At 40.1% G+C, this 19,711-nt stretch overlaps 1 protein-coding gene across 3 annotated transcripts; it reads right to left on the bottom strand.

The window, feature by feature from the left end:
- Nucleotides 1-745: 745 nt before the first annotated feature.
- On the bottom strand, nucleotides 746-19,630 carry LOC122875012 (anoctamin-1). 3 transcript variants are annotated; one of them, XM_044193688.1, is made up of 29 exons: nucleotides 19,271-19,630; nucleotides 17,219-17,283; nucleotides 15,351-15,526; nucleotides 14,821-15,126; nucleotides 13,159-13,254; nucleotides 12,745-12,917; nucleotides 12,219-12,273; nucleotides 12,053-12,104; nucleotides 11,839-11,894; nucleotides 11,505-11,552; nucleotides 10,934-10,998; nucleotides 10,252-10,386; nucleotides 9,992-10,152; nucleotides 9,061-9,143; nucleotides 8,592-8,603; nucleotides 8,034-8,108; nucleotides 7,846-7,902; nucleotides 7,210-7,284; nucleotides 6,541-6,742; nucleotides 5,452-5,563; nucleotides 5,306-5,363; nucleotides 5,096-5,196; nucleotides 4,810-4,970; nucleotides 4,533-4,685; nucleotides 4,242-4,294; nucleotides 3,660-3,838; nucleotides 3,308-3,413; nucleotides 2,159-2,735; nucleotides 746-2,001 (listed from the first exon to the last, which is right to left on the bottom strand). In XM_044193688.1, the coding sequence occupies exons 3-29, from the start codon at nucleotides 15,477-15,479 to the stop codon at nucleotides 1,325-1,327; spliced, it is 3,957 nt and encodes a 1,318-aa protein (XP_044049623.1). In that variant the 5' UTR covers nucleotides 15,480-15,526; nucleotides 17,219-17,283; nucleotides 19,271-19,630; the 3' UTR covers nucleotides 746-1,324. The 3 variants fall into 3 exon arrangements, with proteins under 3 accessions (XP_044049623.1, XP_044049622.1, XP_044049624.1); XM_044193687.1 differs by lacking the exon at nucleotides 17,219-17,283; XM_044193689.1 differs by lacking the exon at nucleotides 19,271-19,630 and having other exon boundaries at nucleotides 17,219-17,829.
- Between the last annotated feature and the right edge of the window lie 81 nt (nucleotides 19,631-19,711).

A 19,711-nucleotide genomic window follows, 5' to 3' on the forward strand; every position in this document is an offset into this window, starting at 1 on the left:
ACACAGAAAGAGAGACAGTGAAACATCCCTCTGTATAAATAGCTGCCTGGCTTAATAACAAACATATCAATACAAATAGTGACCTCAGTTAAAATGAACTGTTTTCCATGCTCAGTTTCTATTGGGAAAACTGGAATTTCTGGAAATTAGAAGGTTTTTCTTTTTTATACTTTTGCAGTAGAACTTTGAAAATGTCAGGTTTCAGAGGGATACAAAAGTAACGCAACACATCACTGAACAACTATATTACAATACAGAACACTGAATAATTTCTTAGTGTTTCACCATGCCCCAGAAGGGGGCAACAGAGTCAACACAATAGGCCTATCAGTGTTGACACTGTCACCATCTCTCAATAAGGATTTACTAGTGACATGTTATAAATGTTGTGGTGTAGTTGGTGTCATGTTGACAACGGGTGGCTGTGGCTTGTTGGTCGAGCGGGTCGTCCACCAATCAGAAGGTCGGCCATTTGATCCTGGCTTCCCCCAGCCCACATGTCTAAGGGACGCTAAACTCCAAATTGCTCCTGATGGCTGTACCTTCAGTGTGTGTGAATGATTAGTTAGATTTCATCTGTGTGTGAATGGGGTGAATGTGATGTAGTATGAAGCGCTTTGAGTAGTCGTAAGACTAGAAAGGCACTATAGACTGCAATAAATATAATACTTCCAATTTCCAACTTTCCTGTCAGTAATCAAACTGACTGAAATGCAACATAAAACAACCCGGAAAACAGATATCAAAAATATTTCCTTCTTTTATTATCATTTTACATTTTTTATATATCAAAACCTCTAAAAATAAACAGTAGATCTACAAGCATAACTATTGATACTAGCTGTGTTGTATATATTTCCATCTTCCTCAGGTCTACGAGGCAGCACTGCTGCATGTGTGGGACTGAAAATGACAGAGGAGCAGTAGCTACTGAGCTGTGTCTGTGGGCAAAAACAAACCAGCAAAAAAAAAAAAACAACAACCACAAAAAAAAAGGAATAAAAATAGTTAAAGTTCCAGTGGTATTCTGACATGGCAGGTAGAGTTTCAGAGCATTCTTTCTCTGAATTGTCCAGCACTCCCCTTGTCAGGGTCAGCCCTAAACCACTGAGTGGTATAAACATCTCTGTGAAGATTAAGAGGATAAAAAGGACGTTCAAGTTGATCTGGATGGTCTCACTTCAGACCCCAGGTATTATGTATGCAGACAGGGAGGACAGACGGAGGGGTGAGGCTCCTGGCACAGACAGGAGAGGCTAATCTGGATAGTCCTCCCCCCTCCCTCTGCCACCCTCAGTCCCTTTCCCTTGCCTTCCAGCTCTCCTCATACTGGCGTGTTACGCTTCAGTTCACTGGGAGAAGGGGGGATGCGGTCTCCCAGCTTTGTAAAGCTGGTAGAATGGCTAGGCTTGGTGGAGTGCTCCTCAGGAACGGGGGCTCTTTGTCGTGCAGGCAGGGTGGAGCACCGGGCTTTGCCCCTGGAGCGAGGCTGTTGTGACGGAGGGCCTTTCAGCGCGAATAGTTCACTGGGGGCTTTGGGCTGCTGGGCCGAGGGGGACTGTGTGCGAGATGATGGCGACGCCGGTGTGTGTGGGGGAGAGAATGGGTTGGATGAGGCCAATAATGAAGAGCCCAGTGGAACCAGGGGAGTAAGTGTGGCCATCTGCTGGAACCTTGTGAGGCTGGTGGAGTGGCTGGGCCGTGGCAGGCTGTAACAAGCCTCTGCCCCTCTGTGGCGGGAAGGCAGGGTGGAGCAGCGGGCCTTTGCCCTTGAGCCTGGCTCTCTGGGAGGAGGAGCAATTAGTGAGAAGAGCCTAGTGTCAATATCTGGTGTTGTAATTTCTGCCCTGGAGCTCTTCAGACTCTGGTACGAGCCTCTTTTAGATGATGGATGTGACGGAGGCTCCTGGTCTTTCTGGAATTCCTCTTTAGAGCCTGAGTGGGGAAGGTCTGTATCTCCTGTGTCTGCTGTATCTGCTGTGCTTGATGAGGGTTTTTCATCTAGATGACAAGAAATAGAAAAAATAATCACAAGACACAAACAATACAGAATTACTTTACAGAAAAGATGACAAATGATAAAACATGCCGTGCATCTTGAAGAAAGTAGATAGATAGTAGATAGTAGATAGAGATACATTAAGTTTTCGGCTCTCACCTAACAGGCCCAGCTCGCTCATGAAAGCGTCCAGATCGACAGTAAAATTCTCCTGCTCATCTGCCTTGACTTCCTTTTCTTCTTCCTCTCTTTGTCCTCCTTCCTCTTTTTCTTTTCCTCCCTCTTGCTCATTATCCCTCTTTCCATCTTCTTCATTTACTTCTCCATCTTTTTCCTGTTCTCCTCTGTCTACCTCTCCACCCTCATCTTCTCCTTCACCTCCTCGCTCTTCCTGTCCATTTTCTTCCAGTCCAACGTCTTCGAATGACTTTCCAACCTCTGGATCACTGTCACTGGTCCTTCTGTGTTCATCCAGATTGATCTCAACCCCTTCTTCCTCCTCCTCTAGTTGCTGCTCCTCCTGTTCTTCTGGTGGTGCCTCCACCACAATGTCTATGTTGGCGGGGAAGCATGGGATGGAGTGTTTTGAGGTGTGAGATTTGGCACGTGCTTCTTGGTCTTGATTCAGCAGAAACTCCATCAGCATCATGTTCTCTTTCTTCAGCTGTTCCCGCAGGGACCGTGGTACATCTGGGATCATCCAGGCAACCAACATGCTGAGGAACATGGCAAGGTTCTGTAGGGAAGAAGACAAGGAAATGTTTGTTTGTTTTTTGCTTCTCTAGTTACATGATAATCTACATAGGATAAACATTTCTAGGTTTAATTAGCTACATAAGAGGGTAAATTGGTCTTTACGATTCCCCAATCTACAGCTCTGCCAGATTGGTATAGGGGTGATATTGATCTTATTAAGATGATTGGGTATAGGCCAAACATGACTGATCCACATCTGAATTACGGGTACACTGATTCAGTCACGGCGGACTTCAGACATACATAAAAATGATCCCAATGAGCCCAGTGAGGTGCACAGATTTTAAATTTGGGAAAAAGAAAGCACTGCCATCGGATCAATAATCTGTGTCAGGAGAGAAAAAGCTTGATTGGCACAGCGCTACTTATCTATAATATTACATTAATGTGCCAGGAATAAAGACAGACAGTGGTGAAGAATGAGCGAAGCAGGGTGCTAAAACTAAATGTACACACCTGCCATTAAAGAAAGCCACATATCTTATGGGTGCAAAGGTGTTCATGGATTTGAGATTAACAAAATAACCACAATTGTAAATATTATTTTCATACCTGGAAGAATATTACAAAGGCCAATTTTGCAGCCAGGACAGACCAGTACTGTTTAGAGAAGGTGTAGGCATCTGGGTCCCATGGTGGGTCTCTGTAGTCCTTATACCTGAAAAACACAGTCATTGTGAGTATTAGCAAGGAGGAACCTGGAGCAACAAGAATAAACATGGTTGAAGAAAAATCTGGTAATTACTAGAAACACTTGCGTCAGTAAAAACCCTTCTATAAATGCCACATTTTACAGAAAAAATGCAGACAAGTTTGGAATTTAGGTAAAGTAAGAGTTAAGCTGCTGGGCTCATGGATTTAAAGGAAAATCCAGGTAGGTCAAGGTTAAGAGAGTCACTTTCACCTGCACATGGAGACTCCGGAGATGAGTGTGGTGGTGGGCGCAGTGCCCGGTGGGAAGTTGCTGACATTAAAGTAGGACAGTGAGTGCTCTGTGTAGCCATTCATGGTGCCATTTACATTGTACATGTACTGGTAAACCATTCGTGGAACAAACTCTGATGTGAAGGAGATGACAAATGCCTGAGAAGACAAACGAGTGAAAATGACAATACTGTATTATGATACATCATGTACCAATTACTGCAGGCACATCAACTGGTTATCAGCTATATTCAACCTTATAGGCTAAAACTTCATTCATAATAAATAATTGTACACTAAAAATATCATTTACCTACTACAACTACATTAATGTCATTAATATTTTTGTTTGTTTACACGAAAACTCCACAGGGCAACACATGATGAGGATTCATTGCAGGATCCATTCCAAAGACTTGATGAACTTTTCATTTGTAACATCAAACTCATTGAGATGTCAGTGTTCATAACTAAAAGTAAATTGTTGTGCACATCACTTAGGTTAGACATTCTCTGCCAGAAGTCAATCATAGTAGACATAAACACTCACTCACACACTTACATTGGTAATGACAGAGAACTTGCTGATTCCACAGAGAATGTTGTACCAAATCCCTGGAGATAGCATGTGCATTAAAGGAGACAAAAAGGAAGTGTGTCCGAGTGTGTATGGTGTGTGTATTTGTGTAAAGGAAAGACAGACAGACAGACAGACAGACAGACATGGAGAGACAAAAAATGGAGGGGAAGAGTGGAGCAAAGGGAAAAAAAGTGATTAAAAGTTCCAGGATAGCTTATTTCACATTCACACAGAGACTGACAGAGTGAACATGTTCTCATGTGTGATCTGTACCTATGTCTTTACACCTCACAGCATCAGGGCGTCGGATCTCAGTGACAAATTTTGCAGCATCGAGGCGAATCTCAATGACGTTGTTGAGCAGAGCGAACGCTGGCGCCAGCGGGAAGGAGGCCACGAACAGAGACACGAACCCATACTGGATTACTGTAAATATTAATACACACATGCAAACAGGTACACATAGTTAAAAAATTACATTGTGTGATTGCAATAGTGAGTGATTGCAGACATGAATGAAAGAGTTAGCAACAGACTAGAAGAGACTCACTCATTTCCATGTACTCTGGGGTCACGCCTTCAAAGGGTTCAAGGGCGAAATCTTTGTCAAATTGTTGCTTTGGTCTCTTCTCTTCTTCATTCTCCTCATTTTCTGCTGCTCTTTTCTTTCCTTTTTCTTCCTGTATTGTTCTGTACATCTTTTTCAGTTTACTGCAAAAAAAAAACAGAGGATAGAGTCAGAGCAAAGGTAGCATAGACTGGAAATTTGGTAAATGAAGCAGTTTTGCAAGAAATGTATGTTTGTAGAAGTAAAAAATAGATATATATATACATACGGTATGAGAACTTCGAACACATTGTTTTGGATGAGCTGCTTTCCGAGCATGATCATGCTGAGCTGGATGCACAACTCGATGAGGCAGCCTGGTGGAGCGCACTGTGGGAAAAAAACACAAACACACATTTACTCAAGACTAGGATGCACATTTACTGGATTTATATACATACACAAACAATAAGCACTAATGTGTGTAAATGAACCTAACCTCCTCCATGCGATAGTCTCCGAAGACATAAACATAATCGCCAGGCCGCCCAGCAAACCTGTATGAAGAGAGGACCAAGTCACATGATAAGGAATAAAGACAATGGTGAGAAGTGAGTGAAGTAAGATTTTATAAAAGACACACACCTGCCCTTGAAGAAGGCCACATAGAAAATAGGTGCAAAGGCGTTCATGGACTTGAGAAAGAAAGACTTAAAGATCAGCCTCTCTTCAAACTCTTCTTTTGTCTTTGGAAGTTCTATGGGAAGGAGACATAACAGTCGTAAACATGTTAGACACACTCTCATAATGGTGTGTTTGAATCACAATGTGTGACTTTCATCCAAACTTGTGCTTCCGAAATCAGTAACATTGCCTTTCACGCAGAAATAACCTGTGTTACAGTTTATTTCATCATGTCTGTGCTTTGAAACTATAGTATCTAATGCATACAGTCAAACTAAAAATGAACTGGACTGCAACTTAACACACAGTATACCAGGGGCCAGAAAATGATCCCCAACAATAACTCAACCAATGCTCAGTACTCAGACCAAGCCAGATCAAGACTCTATGCAGCTCATTTACCATCATAAAGTCCATATCTATGATACCAGTTTAAGATGAATTCTGTTGGGTTTTTTGGTCGGAGAACTACTGCCATGTCTCAAAAACAATAGCAAAAGAGTTTTACAAAGTCTGTGATACAAAGAAAAAATATAAGCAGAAAAACACTAGGCTTAAGATGACTTTCTTGCAAGATAGAATAGACAACATTAAAGTTATGTAAGTTAAGTTACAGAATTAGAGGCATCTTATGTAAAATGTCACTTTAATCGATCCTGCAAACTTATTGCATTTTACTGTAAACACTGAGTTTAAATTATAATGCAATGCTGAAATTATGGATTTCATATCTTTTCAGTGCCCATTTGGTATAAAATATTTTTTATTTGGGGTGGAGCAGTGTTAAAAAGCTCAAGCTGCAGCCTTGTCTACATTAATAAAAAAAAAGCTATTGTTCTACTTGCCATTTTTTTTTATTATACTAGGCACTCAAACATTGTCTTTAATGGAGTAAAAAGTCAGCTGGTCATTTTACTCTGCCAACATGTTGCCACATTCTGTCTCCAGTTGGACATTTGTTCTGCCCAAACATAAAAGTGCTGAACTAACATTCTGTGGTAAGGATTCCTTATTTAATACTCTACTTTGTAACAGCATTAAATACAATACCCAGTTCTGTCAGCCATACAGCGATCGCTCCATAGACCTCTTCCAACACCAGAACGACCAGCATGTTCAGGATGATGCCTGTGGTGGTGACGGTCATCCTCACACTGGCCTTGGCTTCAGGATCAGGGTTCATGGACCACACACTTAACATACAGATGCGATAAACTGCCACCCCAAACACCGCTGAGAAGGTTACGAAGATCTGACCACACACAACACACGCCCACAATGTTAAAAAGTTAGATGACAAGACTCTGGTGTAGAAGGATTTGTTTTCTTTGATGATGGTGTGTTTTTAATATTTGGTACATGTAAATATCTATGTTTATCTTTTTCTTCTTCTCATCTATGGATTTCTTTTTATCATTTATCATTATCACTGTTTTATCTTAATATCTTTGATTTTATTTTTGTTTAATATGGACCTTGTCTGGAATAAAGTGAATTGATTGATGTTGCTAGTACAAATTTAGGGTCACTAGTGTTGACGCTAGATTAAGACGGAAGGAAAAAACTTCTGATTTCAGTGAAATGCCCGATCTCTTAATAAAAAATAATAATAATTCATATAAATGAATAAATAATATCATATCGTGATATAAGATATGAGATCAACAAGGAAGACAGATGGAGAAAAGTGATAATATAAACAGAGTATAAATGCAGTACCAGAAATAGTAAGGTCGACACATTGATGAGATAACCTGATAGGTGATCCTCAATGTCCAGGGACTCTGGCTCTCGCTGTCAAGAAAAACATGCATATTACACTGGGTACACAGAAAAAAAACACACACACATTGGTATACGCTTTAATGCATGTACAGTATGTGATGTGCAGTAATGCTGAGCACATGTTCTGCACACACACACATTATGTTTTCTGTCTGGTAGGTGCATGTTTGCCATCTGAAAGGACAGAAATCCCCTTCTTCCTCTCCCTCCTCCCTTTTCTCTCTCCATCAGTAATCTGGGCTAATCTCAGGCAGGTAAGCAGCTTTGGACTCAACCACCCACTGTAGGTGAAGGGGGTTTCTTCTTTATGCAATGACATAAACTCATACAGTCAGAGCTAATCTGTAATTGTACTTTATTGTAGATGAACAACTTAAGATGGGCTGTAATATTTGCTTGTATAGCAACAGTTATTTACCTTCACTGAGTGTAGTGTAATTGAAGAAGTGAGATCCGTGTTAGCATTCGCTATGAAGCAAGTTTAAATCATCTCAGTGTAACAGCCTTGTGACCCCCCCCCCGCAACTCCGTCCACATAATGCCCTATCACACAGAGCAGTGCAGTGATACCTGGGAGGCCAGCATCTGGTCTGTTTCTCCATCTACACCTTCCCCAGCTTGAGTCAACTGCAACAGAGCAAAAACAGTGAGGAAAATGTGTCAGTGAAAACTTGTCAATTTAACTATGTGTACTTGCTGTGTTACAAGTCATAAAATTGCCTCTGAAACACACAAAAACACATGCTCTGATACAATACCTTCTTCTTAGACTGTGCTTTCATCTTAGCTTTTTTCTCCTGCAAAGCTTCTTCATATTCAGGCCTCAGCTCCTCCTGCAGCAAATACATGCTCATGTTAAAACACATGTATCCATGACAAAAATACTTATAAACTACTTATATTTTTGTTTTAGCTATTCACAACTTTACAGTATGGTGGCTTCATTCACCAGTTACAGCTACAGAAATTACTGTCTCAAAGTAACCTAAAGATACAAAGTCACACAACACAGCTATATTCTCTGACTTTAATGGCTGTTGCAAGACATTTGCAGTTTTAGGTTGTCCCTACACAAGTGAGAGTTCAATGACCTCATATCTGTAGCTCTAAGGGGGTATTATAAACTGTGAATATTTGCATATTATAATATTTGGGATTATAGATTTTTATTATCTGATATTCAACTGATTATAAATACTCCAATAAATACCAATACATGCTAAAAAAAACTAAAATAATACAGCTTCTTAAACCAGGATCTGATTCACTTCTCATTTCAATGTGGGTACATTTAATGGATTTAGAAACTTGCCCACCTGGACTCGCTCCTTCAGGCAGCAGAGACAGAAGTAAATGGAAGAGAGACACAGAGAGAAACAGAGGAAGAGAGAGTTGCATTAGGGTGGGAATGTTTATGTTGCGACTCTACTGAGTCATTTAAGAACAGGCCAATCCCATTACAGCCCTTTACAGGGTAAAGAGTTATGTTAATGCATGTATACATGGGTGGCCATGTGTATGTGTGTGTTAGGGGGAGGGCACTGTTACTGTATTAGACTAATGATAATCTGCAAGGCAAACGCACAACCGATCTTTGTCGTCATGATTGACCCGGGCCATAAGGTTAACACTCATTTTGAGTGACTTGGCACTTTAACAAACAAAGATTCATACTAATAAAGACAAAGCAGTTAAGGCTCTGACTGTGTCTATTCTAAAATCATGCATGTGTGTGTTTATTGCGCAGTTTGTGCATGTGAAGCATTCTTGAATCTATTTTTGTACCTCCTCATCCTCCAAGCTCGTCAGGTCCCAGGTATGTTTCAGACACATCTGTCGCCTTTTCCAGTGCTCAAGGAAACAGGCAGCTACAAGAAGATGCACCGAAAGAATATGTTAAAATCATTGACCGCTTGTTTGACCACACAAGAAAGTTTTATAGTGTACAATAATGTTTTAGTGTGCCCTTGAGCAATGCAATGAGCTTACTATATGCGGAGCAACAGAATTTCTCTTTATGAGAGCATTCTTAGCCTGGTTCAATACAGATTAAAAGTTAAGCAAACACAACAAAGCAAATGTTTTAATACATAAATATTAAGGTTGTCTAACAAAAAATTAACTGACCCAATATTGACAAATATTCAGCGGCTGATAGTGATGGCTATGTCTATTTCAAAGGATTCAGAGCTGAATACTTACATAATGTAACTCCACTAGAAGTCATACAAACATGAACCACCTCAAAGTTGGCCTACAGTACATTTACATGCCAGTTAGCAGCTTGATGTTGATATCCATTCACTCATGCCCCCGACTCCTCCACCCAAGCATCTTTACTAAAGAACGCTATCTTAACCTTGCAGCATTAACTTGTTTCTCTAAATTCATTGTCTGTCTCAGATAGACGAGCAATGATTTCTCCACTTCAAGGATTTGAATGTAAAATTGCTGTATTGATTTTATGCATGATTGTTCCCATTGCAATGATTTTTTGGTGACAACATTTTTTCTTCTGCTGTCTTGTCTTGGCCAGGGCTCACATAAGAGCATGTTTCCTATCTTAAAGTGTGTATCTTGGTTAAATAAATAAAGAATGAATTAAAACAGATGCAATTAAACCAACTGTCATTTCTCCTGTCAGTGTCCAGGTCTGGTCTATTGAAATATACCTGCTGTAACATGTTTAGGAAAGTGTATTAGAATGTGTAGTTACCCCACAGAGACATGAAAATAGCAAAGAGGACAGTGGCTCCATTGTCGAACAGGTATGATGCTCGGGCCAGTGAGCACACCGTACTCAGACGCCAATAGTCACACACTCCATCGCACAGCGGACACATGGTGATGTTCAGGTTGTCATCACATGTCTCCTGGCTGAAATATACAAAACAACACAGAGAATATAAACACATGTCTGATGATAATGTACTTTTGATAAGCATACATACGTTTGAAGAGTTTGTTTCTGCCTACCTTGGCACATTGGTATCCACAGTGAATATGCCGTATAGGAAGACAATGATGCCCAGTACAGAGGGAGGGATGAGGAGCTGAGTATAAACACCCAGCCAGGCAAAATACAACCCAATCTGCTCTCCAAAGTACTTCCTGTTAAAATAAAGGCAAGTATCAATTAGCTGCCTGGGTTTGGCAGCTGTTTTTGCCCCACTAGCCACAGGGCCTAAGGACGGCAATCAGTCGGTTGATTTGTCGGTCCAACTCTGGTCCAGAGTAGTAAACCGTATCTTGCAAGCTACAGGCCAGATTATCCCTGTGAAGTATAGCTCCACCATCATCAACTACACTTTAATGCTCCTTGGAGTATAGATTCTTTCTATTTTAGACACTCCATGAGTTTTTCTTTAACCACTCTCAGGCCAAAGTGTCAACTTTACAAATAAGAAATGATTAATTTAATATGAAGTACTTCCTTGAAATTTGCTTGAACCTGTGGGAATAATTACTTTAGATTTTAAGAAACCCCATGGCCTTTACCCTAGCACCATCATCAGGCTTTACATATTAGTATATCTCTATGAACAGCAAAATCATCAGTATATTTTTTCAGTTCAACACTTTGGTATTGGAACATTGCAGTCTCAAGCTATAGCTTTAGCTAGACTTCTTATTTTGGTTTGCACTAACTGCTCAGCACCTGATCAGGTCCACAGGCTGGTATTTATGCATGACTCCATAGTTAGCCCATTCTTCATGGAGGAGCTGAAGGACATACAAGCACATGACACAAAAGTAAAAGCCAAATTAATCAACAGTTAATAATTACATATATACAGGATACAAATGTCAGAATAAAGATGTGTGGTGTCTATGTTATGTGTTCAGACCAAACTACATAGCTTTGGATTATTAATATATTGCATACTAGACAAAAGGCTTTATGCAACTTTTTTCACATATGTAGTAGTATTCCCCAAGGCGCGTAAACAGACTTTGATTGGAGTTCCCTTTTAATGACTAATGTCTGCAGATAACACTTCTCAAACTACAGTGTCACATTTTTTCTGGTTGTAAAAAATCTAACATGTCTGATGTATTTGTGACAGGTCTGAGGCTCAACCGTGATGCCAGCGATTTGAATCCTAAACCTGCTCCTGCCATAAGAAGAATGTATCATCTCTAATGACTCCACTAATATTAGTAGTAGGCTAGTTTGAGAACACTTCAGTCACATTTGTCAAAAACCCATCAGAGGCCACTCAACTCACCTGTCTGTCATTTCGCTGATCTTTCTGTCCTCTCCTTGTAAATGACCCCTAAAGAAAAAAAGTACCAGCTCTTTATATGAGACACACTGCCTTACTGTATGCCATATTTTATGCACAATCATAATTGCAGCAAATGGTTTGGAACTGTATTTTTCTATTAAAATTGTTCAGTCTCCCTTTTTTCCCCATTTATCTAATGTCCATACTGAAAATATATTGACAAAGATGTCCTATATGATACAGTAGATAAAGCACATGATATGATGTATGAATTGTTTTTGAGCAAATATACTTTCACATTGTCCAGTGAAGTTTCTATTTCTGTTACACTCACATCATGCAGAGGGAAGGCAGAGTCGTAGACACCCCGAGCCAATAATGAGTTGATGCCTTATGACACAAAGAGGAAGTGGAACACAGTGTCATGGACACATTCAGTTTTGTGACCGATAGCATACAAACACGGGCAGCATGAAATTTGACTGACAGCATGCATGTGAACGGTATGAAAAAAGGAGAATAAAACCACAGCAACAGTTAGACCTCACCAGTGGTTTGGCAAGTATGTCTGCAGGTAGTGCGTGAAATGATCTCAGCCACCTAGACGCAAACATAGCATAGTCCAAATGGTATTTGAGATCAAACACATATGCAAAACATAAACAAAATATTCCTCATAACTTAAAATTAGAAGATATTTGTTTCTGGACTCACTATTCTGCTGCGTGTTGCATTGTCAAATACGGTTTCTGTTGACTTGATGTCATACCTGCAGGAAATGACAAGAGGCAGTCACAGACCTAGTGTGAGTGTTCAATATTAACGATAGACTTGTTCACCAAAGTTATGGATTAATGAGTGGTGGGATCACCGTTGACACCTGCACCCTTGCCAACTAAGAGTTTTCTTTTGTTTGTGTGTTTGTTAAATCAAACATATTCGGTCGACCTAAGGAAGTACCTCGTCACCTGCTGTGTTCCATTAGCACACAGATTGTGTAATTCACATTTCAGTAGTGTAAACAGTAAAAATTCAATTTATGTGAGAGCTCCACCGTGTTTTGATAAGGACGATAAAAGCACACAGCCTGCAGGTGATTTAGATATTAGGGCGTTATCTAAATCACTAACCATGACTGAACAGAGAGACGTGTGTCCCCAGCCAAGGGCGACTCCTAAAGTGGGTTAGTTTTTTGATACCATTCCTCTACATGTGCGCATGTGACAGTCCAGGTACTCACAGGTGGAGCTTGTCTCTGATGAAAGGGTGTTTGAGGGTTTTTAAATGGACGTGTGTCTGTGAGTCTCTGTGGATGTCAAAGTCAGGGACGTCTGGTTGAAATGGTGTGTTGACTTTGGTTGCAACAGAGTCCCATATCCCAGCAATGCCCATCCGTTTCCGTAATTCGCACTTCTGCTCAATGAAAACATAAACGGAAAACAGTTTGATCAAATCAACTCAATCACGCTACATTGTTTTTACCACACTGCACATATCTGTCCTATCACTATTCATGTCACATTCTACAGCTTAGTCTTAAAATGGGATTGTGATGTGCACCCAAATTAATCTTCTGCAAATATTAAAAAATATGTTACAAAAAGCTACAGTATTAAAGACCAGGGTGTGCAAATGACTGTGTCAAACTACTGACCTTTTTCACGGCAACTTTGATCTTCTGAAGCTCTGCTTCTCGACTGAGAATTGGCCATGGGATGTGCAGCCGAATACACCCTATGCCGTTTGACCTCTGCACATAAATACACACATTAACACATAGATAAATATGAAATTTGAACATAAAAAGCACTATACTGTATACATAACTTCATAACATCAACCACTGGTAGATTTGGATTACAACTGAAAAAATATGTTTCAAAGTTACTATTGCAGGCTTATAGGATAGATTTGCTGTGTATTTGTCTTCTTCACTCTCTTTGTCTTTGCATTTAATTGCTCCTGCTACTTGTCCTGATGCAGCTAGATGAGCCTTCTCTAAACCAGTATGTATGCTACTTTGTGTTATAATGAGGCTGTTTTGTAGGGAATCCATTATTTCAAGCCCAGAAACCCCCAATCCTCCTCCTGAAAGCCACCATAAAATAGTCAATTATCAATTCTGATCATGTGAAAGGTAACAAGCTATTACCTAGCTTGTGGACCACTGAATTACAACCTGCCCATGCAATTACTGTTATGACCTTAGTGCAAGGCAGATACAACACAGACTCAAACAACACCTGCTACACCTCTAATGTTGTGTGTTTCCAGCAGTTTTCTAGTGTAGCATTAAAATCTAATACAGCGTCTTCAGGGTCACCAGACTGTGCACTACTGTCAAGCTACTGGTCAGAAATTAAAATATAAATAAAAGCAAAGTCACTGCAAGATCCTTGATAGGAGATGAATTTTGATTAAAGGATGCTACATAATTTTACCACTATGAGGAAGATTATTTCCACAGTTTAGCTGCAAAGTCAGATTGTACAAAATTAATTGCACATTCATGAGAAAATTCATGTTTTAGCCTACACAAACAACACAACTGAGCATATTCATTCCCAGATCCACAACTCTAAATATTCAAATGAATCCTTCACTATTCAGTTCCCGAAACGTTGGCCTGATCGTATTTGGCCACAGGCAGACAGATACAGATACACACTGATACAGTACACAGGGACCACTGAGCGCCCCGTTCTACCCATTCAATCAAAATTAAACCCACCAATCACCCCCCACAAACATTCATGTGCCAGCACGCACACTTCTCAGTAGTGGATCACTTTCTAATAAGGCCCTATAATCTGGCCTTTGGCTTCACACTTACAGTGAGCGGTCTTAATCCTCAACCAAAACAGCAGCTGATTTAACACACAAGCGTCTCACAACCACATACACACAGACACAAACACACACAGACACAGACACACACAAACATGCATGCGCACACACACACACACATACAGAATACAAAAGCAAAAAACAAACACACACACTTGCACTAATTGTACAGTCCATGACAAAAGACATACAACATACTTCTCATTGTTATTATTGTGGTTAACATTACTATGGTATCCTATAATATACCACTGATATTAAAAAAGTTCTCTCTTTATTTTGGGTGCAGACATGTCCTCCAGCTTCAAGGGACAGGCTGAGTCTTATCCTCCACCTGTTTGGCAGCTGTCCAATCACAGGATTTGTGGCCACATCACTTAAGGACGGCGCTGACCCATAAATGTCTATTGCAGTGTACAGCAGGTGAAAAAATAATCATGGTGAAAGCACTGTAAAAGCAGATACACACCTCTTTATCACGCTCAATCTGTACTCCAGCTTCCAGTAGTCCCGCCTCAAACTCCTCCCTCATTAAAGCCTTTTCCTCTTCAGACAGCTTCGACTCCTCCACATCTCCTGCAGGTGCACCTGCCTCCCCAGACTCTACTTCTGCTTCCCATCGGCCCGGCAATGGCATTGGTATGCTCCCATTGGATGTAATGGAAAGGCGACCCTTGGATGCCCACCTTTTTTTGTATTTGTAGCAAAGTACATAGTCCACTTTTCTCTTACCATCAGCGAAAAAAAGCCCAGGGCCAAGATCAATGCCGGACTCCTACGCAAACACACAAAAGCACACACAGGTAATTAATGAGATAAGTGATGAGGGTTACAAGTAGGGAATTTATGGAGTACTATAGTGTAAGAGCACGGCAATTAGGCAGAGCTCCATGTGTGTCAGCTCAGGGAGGGTAAACCTGAGCTGAGAGAGAGCTGTCATATTGCTGCAGGATGTTAAAGCCACAGGATGTGAGTGGTTGCATTCAGAGGAGACCATACCGGAAGAGGGGACTCGTCATTGTGAGGGGGGTTGATAAGGCCTCCATTGGCGGCATCAAGCCCAAGCCCGGACAGCGATCGGGCCAATGAAACAAGCTTCGCCGAGTGAATGGACGACGACTCACTCATTTCTGTGGTGACAGGCAAACGTTCTTTTCCGTTTCATCCCTCTGTTGCTACATGAAAAGAAAATACAGGAGTTCAGTATTCAGAGGTTTGGATGACCTGGCAGCTCTGGTGTGTTTGGAAAAAAATGTTCCATGTTCCAGTCTTTTTGGATTGTGACCCCTTAAAGCAAAGCGATGTCTGTCTTGAAGTGAAAAGCAGAGCAAAGTCTGAAAAAATAAATATAATTCTGTGTAACAGAATTTCATGCTAATATGGAAGCCCATTAATGCCATTTGGGGAGAAAATGGACAACCAAAATTTTTTCTGACTACTAAGTGTTTTTTCCACATAATTATGACTTATTAACACACAAGTATGTGATACTATCTCATAGTTATTATATATTTCCTAACAATGAGATACAATCTCATTTTCATTCTGTTTATCTCTTAAGATCTCAGAATTTATGATGATAAATTCTCTCATAATTCTCCTTTCAATTATAGGTCATAATTATGAGGGGGGAAAAGTAATAATGAAAAATAAACCTGTATTTTTGTGGATTTCCTCCACTGGCAGAAATGTGCTTCCATTTGTTCAACATCTGGAGACCCCTCAGAATTATCTTTGACCCCTCATGGGGTGCTGACCCCCTGGTTGGGAACCAGTATTTTAGCCTAGAAAATGCAGTTAATATTTACATTACCATACAAATACAACTTTCTTTGAATGAACAGGCTTTCTTTAATTTTGAAGAGTCGATAATACCCTGTGGCAGTTATTTATTGTTTACATATGTCGAGCCAGAGATTCACATTGTAGATCAATTTTAGGTTTATTTTACTTTCTCTACCATCATACTTTAATATTGTGCTTGAAAAACCACAGTAGTAGCTGTTTTAGACTGGCAGATCAACTATGAGTCAAAGTTAAGCTGTCTCATCTCTTTTTTACCCAAATGAAGCTGTAGGCTCAGATTAAGCTCACACTGCAATCCAAGCGGCACAGTTTACAATCTGTTGGGGTAATTTGGTCACTGGGCTCATTCTTTAGAGATGAAGAATGAAGTGTTGAAGTGCAAGACAACTGAGTAGTTAAGTCTCACACCACTAGAAGCACATGTGTGTCCCCAGGCTTGAATCCACAGACATAAGATATGGAACATTTTTTAAAGTGTAAGTGCACAAAATGTCACAGCTAGTCCAAAAAATTTGCAGTTCAGTTTCTCAAGACCAGAAGTAACAAACTAGATGACAATATTGGCACCAATGTGAATAGTTTTTTGTTTTCTGAAATATCACGTCAAATCTGTTTCCTTACAAATGCTCTTAAACATAAATAGGGACACATCTGTCATATTTCCATGGCTCTATCAGTGAGAATGACATTGTTGCCACTGGGTCAGATTTCACACCTGAGAGAAATAGGAGTCTATCATCTGTGAGTGACTGTTAATGAAATTAAATTATTTTACTTATAACAAGCAGTGGAAATGTATATTGCCATGTTTGAATGACAAAATTCATTTAATTTATACCAGATTTTACATAGAGACACTTTTCATCACATGGTTGCAGTTTACACATTTCAATATGTGATGCAAGTCTTTTCTAAGACCTCTCTGTTAAGAGTTGATTAAATCAAGAAAATATGAATGTATACATGGTATCAATCTTAGTAATCACACAGTTTAAAGTCACTTAAGGGATCAGGTAGTTGGAAGTGAAAGCTACAGATTAGAGTCATTTAGTATTTGATACCTTTAGTTTTATTTAGACACCTCTAAGTATAGGTGCCATACAGATTCCTCCGTCATTATGTGTGACTGCAGGTGAAAGAGAGAGGGGATCAACAGTGTGCCATTACAGTTTTAAACGACATGTTCTAGCTGCCCAAGACACAGGGGACGGGGAAAGCCATGAGACATGCATGTCAGTTATGCAAACAGCGCACACACAACACATACAGAGGGCTTCAACAGTCAATCCCCTTACACATATGCACACATCGATGATAATCCCAGTTTATCATGTGTTACCAAACACAGTCAAGATGGAAATAGAGAATATGTACTTTAGCAGTTAAGGGTTAGAAAACAAGAACAAAATTTAGAGAACAGTCAGACAAAAAGTTATATAATTTTATGTAACAGAATATATTTTTGTTTCTTATCCCTTTAACCCTCTTGTGATCGTTCATATTTATCTTGGGTCCCAAGATGACAGCATTATAGATGGTGTTTTGGATCATTAGTCATGATACCTTTTCCCCAAATGGCTGATATTCTTGCAGCTTCCAAGAATGTTTATATTGCTCATGCTAATCGATATGCCTGCACACTTTAGCAGGCACTTTAATGAAGCATCTACCAGAACATCAGAGACAGACTACGTACAGATTTGTTTTCATATTCTTAATATTCACCCTCCGTATATGAGTACAACCAAATACAACAATGTGTAGAGTAATGTGCAATGTTTTTATGCTGTCCTTTTGGCCAGGTATGTCTTGAAAACATCTTTTTAATCTCAACAAGACCTGGTTAAATAAAGGAAAGATGAAAAATAAAATCAGCAACCAACTTTTTCAGTGTTTTTTTTGTTACTTTTAGTAGTTCTTTTCCATAAGAACAGAGAAAATGATAATTAAACTGCACAGAATCTCTGCCAAGAACAGATTCTGCAGTATAGTTATTATATGCAAAAGGAAAGACAACATCTATTTATTATATATGGGGCTGGGGTTTGCATGGCGAGACTCTGATATAATAGTTTTCATTGAATTCTGCCAAAATTGCTCCTTTGCACATAGCAGTTTCCCAGAATGGGTAAAAAAAAATCACAACACAGAAGTCGAATTTTAATCTATGGTAACATAGACCATATTGTTTTTGTCCACTCTGGAGTAGGCACAAGAAGAGTGCGCAAATGCGTCCAACTGTGCGTCTCAGCGCAGGGCTTAAAGGCCTGTAAGCTTGCTGACAGCTCAACAGCAGAGGCAAGAGGGCCAACTGCACCCTCAGACTAACATTAACGGGGCAGAGGGCAACAGGGGAGCGATCTAATACTGTCTCTCCTTTAATACAGCAGATTACACATCGCTAATTTTAACAGCTGCCTGCTCCTTTCTAATGCCCTAACAGGAAACATACAACTCAAACAAAGAATTCAGTTTGACATTATGTGATGAATCAAATGGACTTGCAGCAAACTCATTTTAACTGTGTAGACAAGTATTACAATATTACAAAGAGTACGGTCTAGACCTACTCTACTATGGGAAAAGTGCAATGAGATAACTTCTGTTATGAATTGGCGCTACATAAATAAACTTTAATTGAACCAGTACACCTGTCTGCGAGCTTTCATTTTTATAAAGCTAATTCAAGACAAAAGCATACAGCACAGACTAGGCTACATCAAACTAATTAATTTCCATTTTGACTAATTAATCCCCGGGCAGTTGTCAGGAGCTGCTTATTCGACAAATATGTGTTTAATTAAACGCTCAAGAGTTATCTGCAACCAGATGGTCGGATAGGGGAAAAAACAGCCACAGCTCCCTGCCACGCACCACTGCAACATCCACCGGGGAGTTAAAAAATAAAAGCAGTAGTCATGCTTTGTTTATGGAGTAGCCTGCTGTGCCCACAAGCAGCTATAGTTCTAATAAACGAGTGCAAGAGTGCAAAAAGACGCCGTCAAAAACAACAGTAGGGAATTTAAATAAGACAGTAAAGGCGATAAAGGTCAAGGGAGCACTCTTTTATTACACTTCAGATAAAAGAAAAGTAAAAAAAAAAGTGGACTCACCAGTGCTCGTGGAGGATCAGCTCTTCGTTATGCAGTTGGATAACAAGACGCGCGAGGTGCACAGCCTGGCGAAGGGCTGAGATGGTGGACAATCCGCGCGCGCTCCCGGAACCCCTGGCTTAACACGCGCGCGCACAGGGCGGCTAATTCCCTGACCGTTTCACACGGGAGGGAAAAGAAGGTGTGATGCATATTACCGATGCAAGAGGTGTGTGTGTGTGTGTGTGTGTGTAAGCCAGAGAGGGAAGAAAGAGCTTACAGGTGACCAAACTTGAAAGTAAACCTCGCCTACCCTCTGCAGGCATGCATCTCAGATGAGGCAAAAAAAATAAATCAGTGCAAAAATAAGCTTATTATCTCATATAGAGCGGCAAAATTATTTTCTTTACTGATTGATTTATTCATTATTTATTTCTGCAAATCAATGTTAAGTAGCAGCCA

Source organism: Siniperca chuatsi, linkage group LG4, assembly GCF_020085105.1.
Source record: "Siniperca chuatsi isolate FFG_IHB_CAS linkage group LG4, ASM2008510v1, whole genome shotgun sequence".
NCBI lineage: Eukaryota > Metazoa > Chordata > Actinopteri > Centrarchiformes > Sinipercidae > Siniperca > Siniperca chuatsi.